This window comes from Mastigoproctus giganteus, chromosome 1, assembly GCF_048544385.1.
Source record: "Mastigoproctus giganteus isolate SK-2022 chromosome 1, ASM4854438v1, whole genome shotgun sequence".
NCBI classification, from domain to species: Eukaryota; Metazoa; Arthropoda; class Arachnida; order Uropygi; family Thelyphonidae; genus Mastigoproctus; species Mastigoproctus giganteus.
Window position 1 is genome coordinate 251,516,073 of NC_143575.1, and position 19,036 is coordinate 251,535,108.

At 36.8% G+C, this 19,036-nt stretch overlaps 1 protein-coding gene across 2 annotated transcripts in view; it reads left to right on the top strand.

Annotated features, from left to right (window-relative positions):
* LOC150091755 (endoplasmic reticulum disulfide reductase DNAJC10-like) overlaps positions 1-19,036 on the top strand; it is a 156,357-nt gene that overhangs the window by 42,498 nt on the left and 94,823 nt on the right. For both annotated transcript variants that reach the window (XM_090385579.1, XM_090385580.1), the window contains exon 7: positions 2,229-2,397. In XM_090385579.1, the coding sequence (XP_090241705.1) occupies positions 2,229-2,397 (169 nt within the window). The remainder of the gene's footprint in view (positions 1-2,228; positions 2,398-19,036) is intronic.

The following is a 19,036-nucleotide window of genomic DNA, read 5'->3' on the forward strand; positions in this document are numbered from 1 at the left end:
AGGCAGACTGAGACCGATACAAAGCGAGTCAGTAGACATGCAGTTTAGTGTCCCGAGTCACATTCAGCTCACAAGTCACCTCCTGCTCTTATCTGTAATCTGGGAAAACAGCTATTTGAACACATTTTCAGAAAGAATAAAAAACAATTTCCTGAATTTGATTATAAAAATAAAAGTAGGTAATTATCAAAACAATAATGGAAATAGGTAATTATTATTAATTTTTAATTAATAATAGCACTGAAGTTTTGTATAACCTAAATATGTAAATTTATGTACATACATAAATATGTACATTACAGTACAGTCTGTCCTCGTATAGCACGATAGTTATGTTCCTAGAAACCCTCGTGCAATGCAAAATCGTGCAATATAAACAACAGGCCCTATGGGAAAAGTGGGGTTAGGTGCCGACCACCCAAGATTGAACACACATTTGGAACCAAAACATTACCAAACACAATAAATAATCGGGTAATTTTAATCGTCACAAAATACTTACGTATTTTATAACGATTAAAATACGTAATAAAAAATATAATATATATTTTTATTATAATATAATAAATAATAAATATTTTTTATTATATTATAATAAAGTATTTTTAGTATTTTTTAATACTAAAAAAGCATTTTTTACGAATAAAATACGTATTTTATTCGTAAAAAAATTATTATATTAAATAAAATAGTCGTAATAAAATACTTACGTATTTTATAATACGTAAGTATAAATTATAATATGTAAGTCGTAATAAAATGCTTACGTATTTTATTACGACTATTACGTAATAAAATATTGCTAATGCTTTTGCTTCTATCTTAAGCAAACTTGTTTTTTGTTTGATTTTCTATCCAAACAGATAACAGCCGTTCCATCTCTTCCAATTATTTGTGTCTTAATCTAATGGATTTTAATTACACTTTGAGTTGTTCCCGCTATGAAAGTTGTTTTTATTTTCTCCGCATTCTTTGTAATTCTCGGCGTTGCCGCATTTAGGTCTGTAGCACGTGCAATATCACATGGTCTTTCATTTCGCTCAAAGCGTTTCACAATTTCAAATTTTTTTCTCTATCGACAGCGGCGGACTGGCCATAAGCCTTACCCGGGAAATCCCTGTGGGCCGGAGGCCGGTGTGATTTTGGCTATAAACCGTAGTATGAGGCCACTATAAATTTTCCCAGGTAAGAATTTTTGACCCAGTCCGCCTCTGTTTATCGATATTGCTTTTTTTTTTTCTATCTCTGAATCTGCAGTGTCTTCGCCAGGACGCTTCCTTTTCACACCTTTTAAGTATTTTACTCATTTTAGGGAATAAAGCACAATTACAAAACGTGGAGGCACGCTTGATACACATAAACAAAGCTGCGCGCGTGTAGCAACTGAATAAACAACACCGTAAAGGCAGAGATACACTATTAACACCTCACATTTTACTAAAACACATTTCTAGGGGTTACTACCATAAAACAATAAAAACAATTTCCAGTTGCGTTTCTGCTAATGGAATCTGTTATAAACTGGTAGTAAACTCCATCTAATTGCATTTGCGATTATACCGATAGCTGGAATTGTGTTGGTTTTTACGTTATTATGGTGAAATGTGTTTCCCCTTCACTGATATAAAACACATAAATACATTTTCGGAATCTTCTTCATTCCTATCGTGTTGCGTTTGATTGGGGTGATTCCACGTTCGACTGCCATTTCTTGTAAACACAAAGGCGAATCGTGCATAAGCGAATTCGGTTCGTGTTATATAAGATATCGTTCCCCTATTTATAAATCGTGTATGATTGAATTCGTGTAATGTAAACACGTGTTATACGAGGACCGACTGTATTATTATTTGTCCGTTCCGTTAAATCCGAAATCCATTATATCGGGGTCCATTAAATCAAGGGTTTACTGTAGTTAGATTTTTAATTTTTATTTTAATGAAAATGTTAGTTGGTATCCCTTCAGTATTACTTGTTGCAGTTGCAATAATGATATAATAGTGTTTAATATTGTAAATCATTATTTGATCACACCACATTTAATTTACATTTTAATGAAAGTCTCATATTTAATAAAATTATTATTTTGGTTGAAAACATAAGAAAATGATTTATTATTATTCACGAAGGAGCAGTAATTGAAACAGTTGTTTCAATTGAAAATTGAAACAGTTGTTTCAAGTCATTTCCATTTTACAAATCTTTCTTTTTTATTATTTCTTTTTCAGAAAGAGAAATATCTTGGCCCAAGAGATACAGATTCCATGATTGAATTTGTTCTTCATAGGCTTCCAGATAAATTAATTTCACTGTTAGGAGATGATTTTGAACATGCAATTAAGGATGAAGATTATGGTGATACGCCATGGTTATTGCTTTTATCTGGTGTAACTCAAGGTAAATAATGTTTCATTTAATTATATTGCTAGAGTTATGTCCAACATTAATTGGATACTTTTTTTTTAGCTGAATTGTGAAGTATTATTTACAGGTGTAAGCTATATTTATATTCAGTGTAATAATAGTATTAATAGTGCCAAATGATGCAAAAATAGCAAGCTTATACATATCAGCCAAAAAAAAAAAAAAAAAATCACTTCCATATCTCCTAAAAGTTTTTCTAGTTCTTTGAATGTATTCATAATATTCACTTTTTACAACACCAGATGAAAGTTGTTCCAGCAATCAGCTGCCCATTGGCTGAAGACAAATTCTGCACATCTATCATGCAAACAATCCTTCCTCAATTTGAATTTATGCCTCCTTTGTGTGTCATCTGAGCAAGAGAGAGGATGCTGTCAACATTGAGCTTACTCAATCCATTCAAAGCCTTAAAAACTTCAATCAGATCTTCTCTCAGGTGCCTAGAGTTTAGACTGCAATTTTCAGAACTGAAGACTTTCTTGTTAAGAGCACCCTTTTCTTCCCCCTTGCTAATCTCGTTTCTTTTATTTGCACCCATTTCAACAGATTCACATTCTTCCTAAAATCAAGCTTCCAGAACCGCATGCAGTACAGATTGACAAACCCCTCATGAGCTGTCCTGGCAGGCTGCTTGCCTGCACTGCTCAGAGAACTTCATATCATTGAAAATTACCCCCAGGTCTTTTTCCTTCTCCACTACCCGAGTGTAGTACCACACAGTCGGTACATTAATCTGTGATTCCTGCTACCCATATTTTATTATTATTATTATAGTTTTTGGTGGCCCCTAGACATTTGTCTAAATCCACCTAATATCACTGACTTTATTATACATTTTAAAACAAGCCTGGAAAAAAAAAATAAAAAAAAAAATAAATATATTTAGGTTTGTGTAATGTGAGTTTGTTATGCACAGGACATCCAGCCACCATTGAGCGGTCATCACCTAGGATAACTGCTACCCGACGTCCCTATGAAGGTGGAGCTGGGCCTGGGTCTACTATACTGTCTGTGCTGACTGCACTACTTATCAATAAGCTACATCCAACAACCCCATTAGCATCAATAGTAAAGCCTGACACAACGGAAACACTCTCCTGGAGTGCAACTATGGACACCATATTAGATGAAATTATATACCAAGATATAACTGTACCAGAAAACCTGGAACAGACAAACATTAGGATTCAGCACCTGACATATACTGCAGTGGCAGAAGAGGCACCGTTTTCAGAACAGGAAATAGAAGCTGCGATCACATCTTTAAAGGATGGTAAAAGCCCTGGAATAGACCTGATTGAGGTCTCCATAATAAAAAGGGTATGGAAAACCTGCCCAGATATGCTGAGAAACCTTTATAACTCCTGTCTTGTAGCTGGCACCTTCCCTACAGCTTGGAAAACAGCCAACCTGAAAATTATATTAAAGTCCCCAGAAAAACCGACAAACCAGGCCACGTCATATCGACCAATAGCACTGTTACCCTTCCTTGGGAAAGTGCTGGAAAAACTCCTGGCCCAAAGACTCAGAAACTACTATAACTCAAAGGCACTAAATTCAAACGGGCAACTAGGCTTCACTCCACACAAGTGCACCACAGATGCAATTAACCTTATGCTAACAACAATTAAAAATTATAACCACAAATATGTCCTCGGCCTCTTCGTGGACTTCAAAGGGGCATTCGATACACTATGGTGGCCGAGTGCCCTTGCGAGGTTCCGAGAGTCTGGGGTATCAGCTCCAATCTACAAGCTTATGGACAGTTACTTTCAAGACCGGCGCGCAGTAGTCTCCTCGGGCTGTTGCTCAGTTATGCGAAAGATAACAAGAGGATGCCCGCAGGGTTCAGTCCTTGGACCCCTGTGCTGGAATATGGTGCTGGACGGGTGGCTAAATCTACCACATGGAGAGATTATACCCATCGCATACGCGGACGATCTCGCCCTGGTAATCCCAGGAAACTCACGCAAGGAACTCGAGGATAAAACAAACACAATCCTGCAGGAACTTTACACATGGAGCAATACGCATAAGTTGATAATATCAATACCAAAGACCAAGCAAATCCTTCTCAAAGGCCACCTCGACCTCAATAGACCACCAAATATTAAATTAGAAGGTCAAAGAATTGAACTAGTGCGTCAGCATAAATACCTGGGCATCTGGATAGATGACAAGCTATCCTTTCTGCCACACATCAGGCATATCGTCAAATCAATCAGGAAAATAGCAGGATGGCTCATTAACATCACAAAAGCCATATGGGGAATTAAATCCTCCACACTAAGCCTATACTACTCCTGCTTGTACATTCCCATTGTCTGCTATGGAGCCGGGGCCTGGGGTTACAGAGCACTGAACTCGGCTTGCAAAAAATACTTATTGCAGTCACAAAGAGTCTTTCTCCTGGCAGCCTGCAGAGCATGCAGGACAATTTCTACTGAGGCCCTCCAGGTACTGTGCGGGAGACCACCCGTATACTTTGATGTAATCTACCACTACCTGGCACACAACCAACGGCTAGGCATACAGGCTACGCTGGGAGGAATTGCCAACGACACCAACCAAAGTATAAAAGAAAACAAAGCAAGAATTTATAGGGACATAGGCACAAAATGGCAGGATATCTGGCAAACAACAACTAAGGGAAGAGACACCTTCACCTTCTTCCCACAAATATATCTGCGAGACAAATCCAGGAACTGGTGGACACCAAGCATGCATACTACTTTTCTAATCACAGGACATGGTAGTCTCAACTCCAAACTCCACAAATTAGGCCTAACTCTCTCCCCCCTTTGTCAATGCGGTGAAGAAGAAACAGTGAAACACCTCATACTTGACTGTTACCTCTACACAGATCTGAGACATCCCCTGCTATTGGGGACTAACGTAACTAACGCTGGAGAATTCCCACAACTGATAGCTGGGGCAGAATCGCTCAAACTTCTTTCAGCTTTTGCAGGAAAATTATTCAGGCGAAGGGCGGCCCTCCAGCAGGAAGCACAGAGAGACAGTAGGTAAATGGGAAAATGAAAAGAAGGAATGAAGTGGAAGGGACTCAACAGAACAAGAAAATAGGAAGTAACGCAGAACGGAAGCACAATTATACTGAACTGAATAAGAAGCAAAAGTAAGGACTCAAGAACAAGACATCCCACAGCTTAGGAGCAGCGGAGCACACATAACTGTGATGTAGCTTCCTTGAAATTAGTGACTAACACTGAACATGCCCTAAAGAACTGGGTCGATGTCATAGGCCACATAGTGTCTTCAGTATGTGCGTTTTTTTTTTTTTTTTATTTTTTTTATTTATTAGTGAGGACCCTACCTTCATAGGACAGGACCGAGATCTACGAGAAGCTGAGCAATCGAGAATTTCACTTGGTTATAGCCCTACAGGACTGGGTCGAAGCCACTGGCAATAATCATGTTTCCCGTTAACTACCCTGCCACACTGGCTTGTCCGTCCTTCTACTCGCAAAACACACAATGAACTCATCTCCACACACTCTAGGACAGGATTGAGCCCTGCAAGAATGTGTGTCTTGAATGCGGTGCTTCCCCTCAAGATGAAATTAAACCCTGTAGGACGAGCAAAGATAACTGTGAACTGTATAGCTATGATAATTATAAGATATTCTTAACTACCTTAGAACTGTTAAGTTGCTGTTGCGGTAGCGCTGTGGTTAAGGACACTGGTTGTGTCTTCGGCCGTAGTGTTGTTGCGACAGTGGCTGTTTTGCCAAGTATTTATATTGTCAACTGTAAAATTGTAGTAATTACTAACTTAGAAGTGTTCACTTTTGTTCAGGTTTGCTGTGGCTCCGGGGGTGCCGCGGTTGTGGTGCACTGGTTTGTGTCTGTCGCCACGGCTCCGTCGTGGCTGCCGCAGGTGCATGGAATTGATTGTTACGCCGTGCCCTCTTCTGGCAGGATGGGCCCCTACAAGGGCCAATATTTGGTATAGATCATTGGACAACCTAAACATTGAACATGCTAAACTCACTAGAAACACCCACTACTTTACTGCTCCCCTTAACTAAATCTAAATTCATCCACACGCTATGTTTTAATCTCCTGACGAAACTTAACTTATTTTAAATTATTACCATATTGTATGTAAAACACACTAGAAACATTCACTCCATTAATTGATCCCCACTCAACTAAACCAACTCTATCCACACTTGATGATTTACTCTTTTATTGCTATATTTATCTCTATTTTAATATTATTGTATAAACATATAGAGGTTCAAGAACCTCCTTTTGTGAAAACCAGACTCCCTGGAGCGCCTCCACGTGGCTAGGGACGGGAGTCAGGACGCAAGATATATCTGTTCTTGCCTCCTGGCTGCAAAGTCTCCAGGTGCCGGCATACAACACTCAACAAAACAAACACTCAAACAAAAACCTCCCCATACACACACTCGCTGGCCTAAAAAAAACCTACAAGAATCATTGCGGCAATAGGGGAAACCCTGGAGGCTGCAGTAAACAAAAATACTTTGAATACTTTGTGCTGACTGCACAAAATTCCTGCATCCTCTGGTAGAAGTGCTAGACCACAGGGTGCCAGCATAAAAAAAAATTTTTTTAAATAAATAAAAATAATAATAAAAAAAGAATAAAAAAAAAATAATAATAAAAAATATTAATAAAAAATAACATAATAAATCTCTCCTCCCCACACAGGCATTCAGGATTCAAAGCCTCCTACTCCTGTGTGCAGAGGGAAAAAAATAAATAAATAAAAAAAATAAAAATAAAAAATAAAGCGAAAAAAAAACAACAACACTAACCTGGTCTACTATGTCGCATTTAGTTACTTACATAGTGCCAGCAAACACACACAAAAAAAAAAAAAAAAGAAAGACCAGGGTGGTTAGGGGGAAAAAAAAAACTACCCCCTGCCCAAATCTCACCCTGGCACTTTATGCTGCACTAGGTTAGTTTCCACAGTGCCAACAAACAAAAAAAAAAAAAAAAAAAAAAAAAGAAAGAAAAAAAAAACACAGGACAAGAATAGGAGGGGGAGAGAGAGAGAGAGAAAAAAAAAAATCTATACAGTGAACAGTTATTACAGGCAGGCCTCGCTTAACGCGAGTTCGATTAACACGGTTTTCAGTTACCGCGATTTGGAAAAATGATACCACTTTTTACTTTACGCGATGCAAATTTCCAGTTAACGCGATCTTTTATTTCTGATAGTTGAAAAAGATTCAAAACTAAATGTCTGACTGCCAATAAACAAGCGTTTGCCCGCTTCCCGGCTCAGTGTGTTCCACCAGCCATCGGAAGTAGATGTGTTACTTGTTTGTCTCCACCTAATAAAGTCACGTGCAGACGTATTTAGACATTCTAATTTTCTACCCCTGCTAATTATGGATAAAAGAAAGAGTGAAAAACAACGTGATTGTAATAAAAAAAAAAAAAACGAAAAGTTATTACTTTAGCTGATAAACTTGAAGTTATTAAAAAACATGAACGTGGTGCAAACCATGCGAAAATCGTACGAGATCTAGGATACAGTGAGTCTACCGTTCGAACTATCTTGAGTCGTAAGGACGAATATAAAGAGATAGGTAAAGTTTCATCATCTTCTTTTGGCTTACAAAATACCAGAAACAGAACTCCAATAATGATTGAAATGGAAAGTCTTTTATCAATTTGGATAGAAGATTGCAATCAAAAAAGAATTCCATTATCTAAGGACAATATTCAGATCAAAGCTATTAACCTTTTTACTAAGCTCAAAGAAACAAAATATCAAGGGGAGACTGAAACGTTTGTTGCTAGTTCAGGGTGGTTTGGACATTTCAAAAATCGAGAATGACTGCATAATGTTAAAGTAACAGGGGAAGCTGCTAGTGCTGATGAAGATGCTGCAGCCAAATTTCCTGCAGAATTGCAAAAAATCATTCAGGATGCTGAATACGATGATCGGCAAATATTTAATGTAGACGAAACGGGCGTATTTTGGAAACGGATGCTAACTAAAACTTATTTGGCTGCAAATGAAGCATCACAACCTGGGTATAAAGTCTCAAAAGATCAACTAACATTGTTATTAGGAGGTAACGCTGAAGGTGATTTTAAATTGAAGCCCATGCTTGTGTACCGTGCACAAAATCCTAGGGCTTTAAAAGGATACAGCCATCGCACTCTTCCAGGCATTTTTCGTTCAAATAAAAAAGCATGGCTGACCAAAGCCCTATTTGAAGACTGGTTTACGTCTTATTTCTGTCCAACAGTTGAAGCCTATCGCAAGAAAAATAATCTTACTTTTAAAGCTCTGTTGCTTTTAGATAATGCACCTGGACATCCTTCTGCACTTGGTGACTTAAACGAAAATGTGAAAGTTGTTTTTTTTACCGGCGAATACGACTTCGTTATTGCAACCCATGGACCAGGGGACGATTTCAACTTTCAAAGCTTACTATCTCCGCAGAACCTTTGCACAGGCACTTGAAGCTACAACAGGAGATAACGCAATTTCTGTACCAGAATTTTGGAAAAAATACAACATACGAGTGGCCATTGAAAACATTCATGCAGCATGGGAAGAAGTGACAGCCAGCAATATGAGAGCAGTTTGGAAGCATCTTTTACCACGCGCAATCGATTTTACTTGCTTCAAAGATGCAGTTCAAAACGTTATTGAAGACATAACTAATATTGGTAATGACCTTGGTTTCAAAGGCTTGGATGCGGCTAACGTTCGAGAATCACTGAATTCACCTTTAGAACAGCTAAGTGACAATGATCTCCTTCAAATAGAGCAACAGCGTGCGCACGAAGAAGCTGAAGAAAATGAGTGTGAGCCAGATGAAAATGTTACCTCAAAGGAGATAACGGTAAAAGAACTAGGCGAAAATCTTTCGTATCGCAGAGAACCTTAAACAAAAGGTAATGGATGTTGATCCTAACATCGAAAGAAGCATGTTATTTCGCCAGGGCCTAGAGAAGCTTGTTGTCGGCTATCGGAAATTGTATGATGAAAAAACGAAAGCCAAAACTGTTCAAACGACTGTGTTCAAATATTTCCGTAGCAAATAATTAGTTTCTCCATTATATATTTTTAAGCAATAAACATTTAATTCTATAATTTTTATTATCTTTTAAATGGCATGCAGTTAAAAAGTTATTTAAAAGGTATTTTTAAAATTCTTTATGGACATTCCAGAAGGTCAAGGACCAATTATAACTTTTCCTATTGATTATTATATTCGATTAACGCGATTCCGTTTTGCGCGATGCGCTCGCGGGACGAATTAATCGTGTTAATCGAGGCCAGCCTGTAGTTTACAAATATCCAGACTGATAACTGTCTTCTTTTTAGAAATACAGAAATAGCAAACCTTTGAAAAGCAACAAACTTATTATAATCTGACAAGTAATTATTTTCATTTTAATTCAGCTCTGTAATTCTCATACAATAAACAATCATATAATACATGGCACCAAGTTTCTTGAACACCACATGCACAGTAAGGGTTTGACTTTAAACAAAATAATATAATTTGCTATTCAAAGAACCATGTCCTGTTAACAAAAAAGAAGTCTCCATACTAGGAAAAAAACTACTTATTCAGTTTAAAGCGTTCAAAAAAAATATTTCGAATAAAAAGTCTGTTGACCACACCAGTAATACTATCCATCCATCTGGCTTGCTAGATTTCCATTAACTTAGCATATATTCTTTTCTTTTCAAACTTAGGATCAATGTTAAGGTCACATACAATGTTCAAATATGTGAAATTATTATGCTTCCTAATATGGTAACAGAAAGCTCTATATATTATAAAAAGATCTAATGGCATGTGGCCTGCTAATACCTGCAGGGCATTTGTTGACACAGTTCTGCAAACCCTCTGAATTGCCAACATTATTGTTCTTTGAACAGAATTTAACTTGGCTTTAAACTTAATCTTATTCACACAAGTTACCAACACTGATGATACATAAGTCACTATTGGCAGAAAAACTGCTGTATAATAAAGATTTAAAACTGATCTACATAACCCCCATTCTGATCTAGAAATCTTTATTACTGCTACACTAAAATGCTTAATTTTATTCATCAAATAATGCAAATGTGGAACAAAAGTTAACCTAGCATCTAATAAAACACCTAAATACTTAGTTTGGGTAACAATTTAATTTGCTTGCAATTTAACAAAATTTTTGGTTGTTGATTGATATTAAGGTGACCTTTAACTAGCATCATAACTGTTTTTTCTTCTGAAACTGTTAATTTATTTACAATAGCCCATGATGTTAGACTCTGAAGAACCATTTCGGCCTTCTCTTCAATATCCTTTCTTGATAAGCAGATCATCTGCAAATGCTAGTTTATGGCAAACTGTTTGTCTCAATTTAAGCCATAGGTTCAGAACCAAATTCCAGAATAGGGGACCCAACACATCCCTGTGGGCATCCCCTAGACACTAATTTCCTGTAAGTTAAATGCTGTGCCCTTACAATTATCTGCCTTGAAGTTAAATAGCTTATTACAACCGATATATTTTCCCTGGATAATGGAGCTGTCTTAACGAGTAAAGAATACTGTCATGCCAGACTGAATCAAAAGTTCTTGCAAAGTCAATGAACAGAGCAAGAACATATTTACTATCTGCATTTTTAACATAAAGCGCCAAATCATCAGTCACATCCTCAGTAGATTTGGATTTCTAAAACCATACTGAGATGGCATCTCAATGTGGTGTAAATTCATGAAGTCACTTAATCGCTGGAAAATCAATCTCTCAAACAACTTGCCTAGGTTAGATAACAGTGATATTGGTTGAAAACTCTTGGGGCTTGTTTTTTTCTTTACCTGGTTTTTGCAACAATTTCAGAAGGGCACATTTCCAGAAAACAGGAAATGTGCCTTCCAATAAACATTTGTTATACATATTGAGCAGAACTGGAGGATATATCTCTAATAACTTACTGATACTGTTGTTCTCAATTAAATCAATCCCGGGAGTTATATCAACATTTCAAAGAATTTTTCTTGGAAGCTACTAGGCTTTACATACCAACTAAGAAATATTGTTCAAGGTTTAGGCCTAAATGGATGTCAGATGAACTAATGAGACATATGGCAAAGAAGAAAAATGCATGGGATACATACAAATTAACATGTACAAGTTGATCTGTAACCAAGTTACAAAGGAGATTAGGCAGGTGAAGGCAGATTACGAGAAATCTTTGGCAAGGGATGCAAAGAAAAACAGCAAAGAGTTCTTTACTTATGTAAACTCTAGAAGGAAGGGGATGAATCAGATTGGTCCACTTGATATTGATGGGTCAACTGTTGATGATCCTGCTCAGGTAGCTAACAAACTAAATGAATATTTTGCATCGACATTCACATATGAGGAGTTATTCAGCGAGGGAAATGCCAGAGGTGTATTCAACTCTGGCAGTAAGCTAGAGAATCTTGTAATAACTGAGAGTAAAGTGGAGGAGAAATTGTTGAAGATAAACACAAGAAAGGCACCTGGGGTGGATGGGATCTATCCAGTTATATTAAAGGAGGCAGCAAAGGAAGTAAGCAAACCGTTAGCCATAATTATGAGAGGTTCCTTGGACTCAGGGGAGGTACCCACAGACTGGAGATGTGCAAATGTGACCCCAATTCACAAAGGAGGATCAATTTCAGGAAAATTAATGGAGGCACTGGTTAAAGAAGCACTGCAGGATCATCTAGACAAGACTTCAGTTATAGCTCGGACACATTTGTGTCCGAGCTATAACTGCATGGTTTTGTTAAGGGGAAGTCTTGCCTGACCAATTTGATTGGATACTGTGATGCAGTCACAAAAGGACTGGATGCAGGGAATAACTTTGACATTATGTACTTGGATCTTAGAAAGGCTTTTGATACTGTTGCACATGGAAGACTGCTGCACAAATTGGAGCAGTGTGGCATTGGAGGCAAATTGCTGCTATGGATAAAGGGGTGGTTGAGGGGGAGAAGACAGAGTGGTAATCAATTGACACTGCTCATCGTGGACTAATGTTATTAGTGGAGTCCCTCAGGGTTCAATGTTGGGTCCATTATTGTTTTCTGTATTTTTAAATGATATTGATAATGGTATATCAAGCTTAATGTCCAAGTTTTCAGACAATACGAAGGTTGGCAGGCTTGTCAAGGACACTGCTGACACTATGCTGCTGCAACAGGATCTGGAAAGGTTGAGCAGATGGGCTGAGAGGTGGCAAATGAAGTTTGACATTGACAAATGTAAATTACTACATATGGGAAACAGCAACGTATCAACTCTGTGGTACTACACTGACAGTAGTAGAGAATGAAAGGGACCTGGGGGTGATTGTGCAGGCAGATATGAAATTCTCTGAGCAGTGCAGATGGGCTGCAAGAGTAGCTCATGGTGTATTGTCAATGATATATAGGAATTTTTCTTGCAGGGATAAGGAGGTGATTATTCCCTTGTATAAGGCAATGGTCAGGCCACACCTAGAGTACTGAATACAGGTCTGGAGGCCTCATTTCAAGAAGGATGTAGAGCTGCTGGAACGAGTACAGAGAAGGGCAACAAGATTAGTGAATGGAACAAAGGGGTGCTCTTATGAAGAAAGGCTTAAGTTTTGCAAATTACAGTGTCTGGAAACTTGGCACCAGCGAGATGGTCTCACAGAGGTGTATAAAGCCTTGAATGGTTTGAGCATGCTCAATGCTGATGGGATTCTTCCTCTTGCTCAGAATAATCACTTGAGAGGGCATAAATTCAAATTGAGGAAAGACATGTAGGATAGACATGCGGAAATTTGCCTTTAGCCAGCGGGTGGTTGGTTGGTGGAACAGACTTCCATCCCTTGTCGTGGAAGTTGATAGCCTAAATAAGTTTAAGGCTCAGCTGGACAGTTATTTCTAACGAACTGAGGGATGAAGTGGAAGTGGGTTTTTTTTTTTTTTTTTTTTTTGATAATGCTGCATAAGCTTGCTTTCTTGCATCAAATGCCTCTATTAATGCTAATTTATCTGTTTGCTGACTACAAGTAATTCCTCTGCTGTAAAAAGAGAGATATCCTTGTCGTTGACATAAGCTCTATCTGCTCTCATCTCACACTGTTCAAGAGTATCATTACTTATACAATCCTCAGGAAACATCTTGTCTATGACAACTTTAATAGTTGTCTCTATGACAACTTTAATAGTTGTCTCCCAACTAACTGTTTCTCTACCATCTACAATTAATGTGTGAAATACACCCTGCTCTGTCTTTTTATTAATAGTCAACTTATACAGTAGTCCTCACGGGTTACTGTTTCCTGTAGTTCTTACCAAATTCTGCCATGATCTTAACTTATGCTGATAAGTAGCCCTGTGATATTCCCTTTTTTTTACACCGATATATTTCTTTATGATAGTTAGCCTCTTCTATATCACGAGACCTATATCATTGAAATTGCTTCCTGGCTGAAAAAACATCTTGCCTTAAAATTTTCAGTTGTTCAGACCACCATGGTACCTGCTTATCTGTGGCTTTCCTACGCCTAGCAGCATACTTCAAAGCTTCAAAAAGCTTTGAAGTATGCAGCTATAAATTTTGAATATAAAATGCATATTCTGGGGCATTCATAGCATTCAGAGCCAGATACTTATCATTACCAAAAACCAATTGCAAGGAATCATTAAATTTTTCCCAATTTATCTTTTAGTATGCAAACCTCATCTGCTCATTGATTTTAATATAAGTCTTACTATATACCCCTACATTTACATGAAATAATGTAGCCCGATAGTCACTGTTTGTTGCATTCTCATCAACAACCCAGTGACACATTTTTTTTACAAAATCTGGTGAAACCAGTGTCAAATCAATGTTTGATTGTACATGTACATTACTAAAAGTATATGGTTGTTGTGATTCATTTAGTATAACTAAATTATTTGATATTATAAAGTCCTCCACACACATTCCTCTGTTATCAGTCATACCACTGAACCACATATTGGATTTAGCATTTATGTCAAAAGCCAATACTACATTGCCCGATCTGTGCCAATGCACCTTCCATACATGAAATGAAATATTCAATATTATCTGTTGGAGAACAATACAATGACAGTAAATAAAATGAAATGTCAGGCATAACAACATGACAGAGTAAAAATATATGTGGAGGTCCTAAAGTCTCGAAACTTTATTAGACAGTTGGACAGACAACTTGAGTAGCTGAGACCCGCTAATTTTCGTAAAATCGGACAAATGCTAATAATTTATTGTAATTTTTCCTTGTAGAGGATCTGCGATCTCATTATGGATTTAAAATAAACTTTGTGGATTTTTTTGAAAAGGGAAGAAAACAACAGGATCAACTTCCTTAATTTAACTTTAACAAGAAATGCCACCAAAATCAATACAAAAATGTACCACAAACACTACCAATAAGAGGAATTATTTACATTTTGACAGCTACGGCCCCCTCTCTCACAAAAAATCAATCCTAATAGCCCAGTTCAACAGTGCTTTCAGGTATTCATCTACAGAGGATGAACGCAAACTGGAGATCGAAACACTTAAGAATAGATTTTCCAACTGCAGTTACCAAAAATGGCTCATAAACACCGCCTTAAATACAGCTAAAAAATGCAGTAAAGAAAAGCCAAAATGAGAAGTGCCAAAAAAAAAAAACAAAAAAACAATGGATAGGGCTCCCGTAAGTTGAAATGTACCAACAACCATTGAAAAAAATCTTCAAGGATTCTGGAGTAAATCTAGGCCTTTGGCAGCTCCAAAAAACTAGACATACCTATAAAGCTCAGCTATAAACAAAAAAACAATAGATTTCAAACAGCAAACAAATGTGGTTTATGCAATTCCCTGTGCATCAGATTGCAATTGCATATATATAGGCAGCACGAGAACATTGCTACATACAAGAATCCAAAAACATAAAAACAGTTTAAAAGTAGCCGCAAATAACAAAGAAAAAATAGACCGAACGGGGAAAAAAAATAATAGTTCCGAATTGGTAGCTCACCACTTAGACACAGGACATTACCCCTCCTTCGAAAACGCGATAATAATTGACAAACAAGACACAAAATTTAAGTTAGCAACCAGTGAGATACTAACAGTGAGATCAACAAACAGATCAATAAACATACATAGACCAATAATAATCTCTGAAGAATAGAACCTAAAGCAAATATCCTATAAGTTCAACTTTAACAACAGAACATAACACCCTTCCCCCAAATCCGGGACATCTGCTAACGGGGATACCCGTCATGCATCCGGATTTCCAAGTGAAACCCCTTTCTTTCCCTTTCCTACCTTTTTTTTTTGCCAAAAAAACATCTACAATTTCCAAATTCTCAAACTGTGTTCATTCATACAGTGAGGCTAGAAATTTTTCCTTTTTTCCCCTCCACCCTACTTCACCCTTTTTTGACTACTCAACACCCCCCACCACGCTTTTGAAATACGGCAATGGAACGTGCCCGGGCTATAAAAGACGGCCTCGACACATATTCACCCTCCTTTGAAGATGGTATTAACGAAAAGCCCCAATCAGGCTTCAGGACATCATTTCCCTTTATGCCAGGATTTAGGACAAAAGCTGGCTTTTTCCTTTGTCCTCCTTCCATATAATTGCAATTTCAATACCTTCTAAATTACGCCTCATCCGGATGCAGCCGTTCCTGAAGAAAACCCCAGGTAAGAGTATTCTTCTGCCTTAAAATATATAATATTCATTTAAAATTTTCAAAAATAGCCTATACTACCCTTTACAAAAAAATACACAAAGTTTATTTTAAATCCATAATGAGATCTGCGATCTCATTATGGATTTAAAATAAACTCTACAAGGAAAAATTCTCTACAAGGATTTAAAATAACCTCTACAAGGAAAAATTACAATAAATTATTAGCATTTGTCCAATTTTACGAAAATTAGCTGGTCTCAACTACTCAAGTTGTCTGTCCAACTGCATAACAACATGAATGCCAAGAATATCTTGATTACACAACCCTGATACCACAGTTATGTTTAAATTCCTATTAAAAATAATTATTGCTACTTTTGGCCTCACTCTTGTAACATGAACTGACTTAGCAGTTACAGGAAAACCTATCAATCTATAACTCTGCTCATGCTGTAATGCATATGGCTCCTACAAACAAAGTATGTCACACCGGTTTTCCATAGCATATATTCTAATTTCATTCATTACCATACGAGACCTTTGTCCATTCAACTGGACTATGTTTAATATCTGGTTATTATCACTATTATGTGCCAACCAAAACTGTTTAATACAATCGTTATTATTATTATTATCCATAATTTATGCGTGTACTTGCTAATTCACGGGCTTTAACGTATTCTGGACAGTTTACATCTCATACAGAATGTTTATAGTCACGACCTCTACACTTACAGTTAATACAATTTGGATGTTTGTCCCTGCACTGACAGTCAGCATAAACATGCCCCCACCTTCAGCGCAACGACCACATGACATTGTTTTATGACTACAGTACTGGGCGGAGTGGCCATATCCCAGACATTTATAACATTTGGTCACAATTGTGAATTTTCTAAACATAGGAGGAAAATCCAAAAAATATTCTGTCTCTCAAAAACAAACATTTTAACAACTCTGGGGTTGTTAAAAAGCTACCCTAATAACCCAGTTATTCAATTTTAACTTGTTTCCACTATTAAATCTAAATACAACTCCATTCTTTACCTCTTCGAGATCATAACCATAGTCCTTCAAATTCTTTAGATATAAGTCCTCAACTGTTTCATCCTACGTTCCTTGGGTATATCATACACCAGTATGGAAGGATTAGTTGTTTTCAACTTATCATAATTAATACACTTACTAATGTCTCTAAGCCGACTGGGATAGCCGGGTGGGTAAAGTGCCTGTCTGGCAACTCAAAGGTCGCGGGTTCGAATCCCGCCTTGGGCGTGGATATTACGATGGTGCCGTACTCTCTGGTTGAACCTCACGAAGGAAGGAAGTAGGGAAAAAACTGGTTCCTTCGTGTATTGCTCACATCATACGATAAAAAAAAAATTGTCTCTGAACCTATTATTTTGTTCAAATCATCTTTATTGTCTGTTTCTATCAAAACACCTTTATTTCGTATTGTTCACAGGTTTCTCATTTTAATTTCCTTAAAATCATCTTTTAAAGCATTTAGTACCACTTGTTTGACCTCCTTACTACTCGTAAACTGTGCATTAACATCTGCTCTTAATATTAAAGTGTTCACCTGTTTCTGCTTATTACTTCCCCCCCACCTCTTTTACCAATTTTAGCCTTCATTGATATCACTTATATTTTCATTAACTACGCTACTGTATGTTTTAACCTTATCAACGCAAATTTGCTGTTCTTCCTGAGCAGGAGGAAATGGTAGCCCTCACAATTTCATCATGAAGAGCAACTCTGACTTCCATCTCTTCTAATTTTGCTTTTAGTCTTTCATTGTTAATCAGCACAGCTGTTGTAATTATTTCAATGTCAACCCACTTATCTAATATAAAGTTAGATGCCATCTTTGTTATTTTATTTGACTCACTTGTAGTGTAGTTTACTACCTGTTTCTTTAACTTAGTAATTAACTCATACGCAGGTGACATGGCACAGCGTAACCTCTGTTCTTGAATATTTGAAAGAATGATGTCACTTTCACGAACATTAGTTCCTGTACTCCTTGTAATATCTCCATATAAACTATTAAAGTCAACATTCATATCATCATCTATATTGAGATCTGTGAATTCATCAAACCCGACCTCTGCCAAACCTTGAATATTATACATCTAATCCATCACTTATTTGCACCCCCCCCCCCCGTTCAGTTGTCACACTTGTAATTTCTCCTACTACTTCTACCTGAACAGTATTTTGCCGGGCAACATCTTAATTTGATCTGAATTTGATCTTTCCTCCCTCTACTCTAGAGGGTGGGGGGGAACAGAAGCCTCATCCACCCCCTCCCCCAGTTCGTAATGATTTTCTTGTCAATTTCCCCTCCATGCTGCAGTGTAGGAGAAAATAATAATATTCAAAGTAATCTCATATAATGTATGCAAGAAGATCAATCCTATTAACTTATCAACTTATCATAAATAGTATATTTAATTTTAATATTACAAGATTTGTAGTTCTGCTTTTATTGGAAATAGTTTATTGTATTGTAATTATTATATTCTTATGACTATCAGTATAATATATTATTATTAACAAATATTTTATTATAAAATTCAAATTAGTATATTAATTAGTATTATCTGTGTCAATAATATTTATTTTGGAAATGAATAAATTGTATTATTATTTTATTAATACTCTGTTATAATAATTAATAATAATGTTACATCAGTTAAATTACTTTTTTGTAAATTAATGTAAAATGCATAATTGTGGGAAAGATCAGAGACTGATTTTTCCATATTTAATGATTAGTCTATGCTATATAGAGCAAGGTTATCTTTTTCATCAGTTTACATAGTCTTGGAGGTTTGTATGTTTATTTTTAAGAATAATAAAAAAAAAAAAAAAAAAACTGCTAACCATAAATATTATTTTTATTATTTTGAC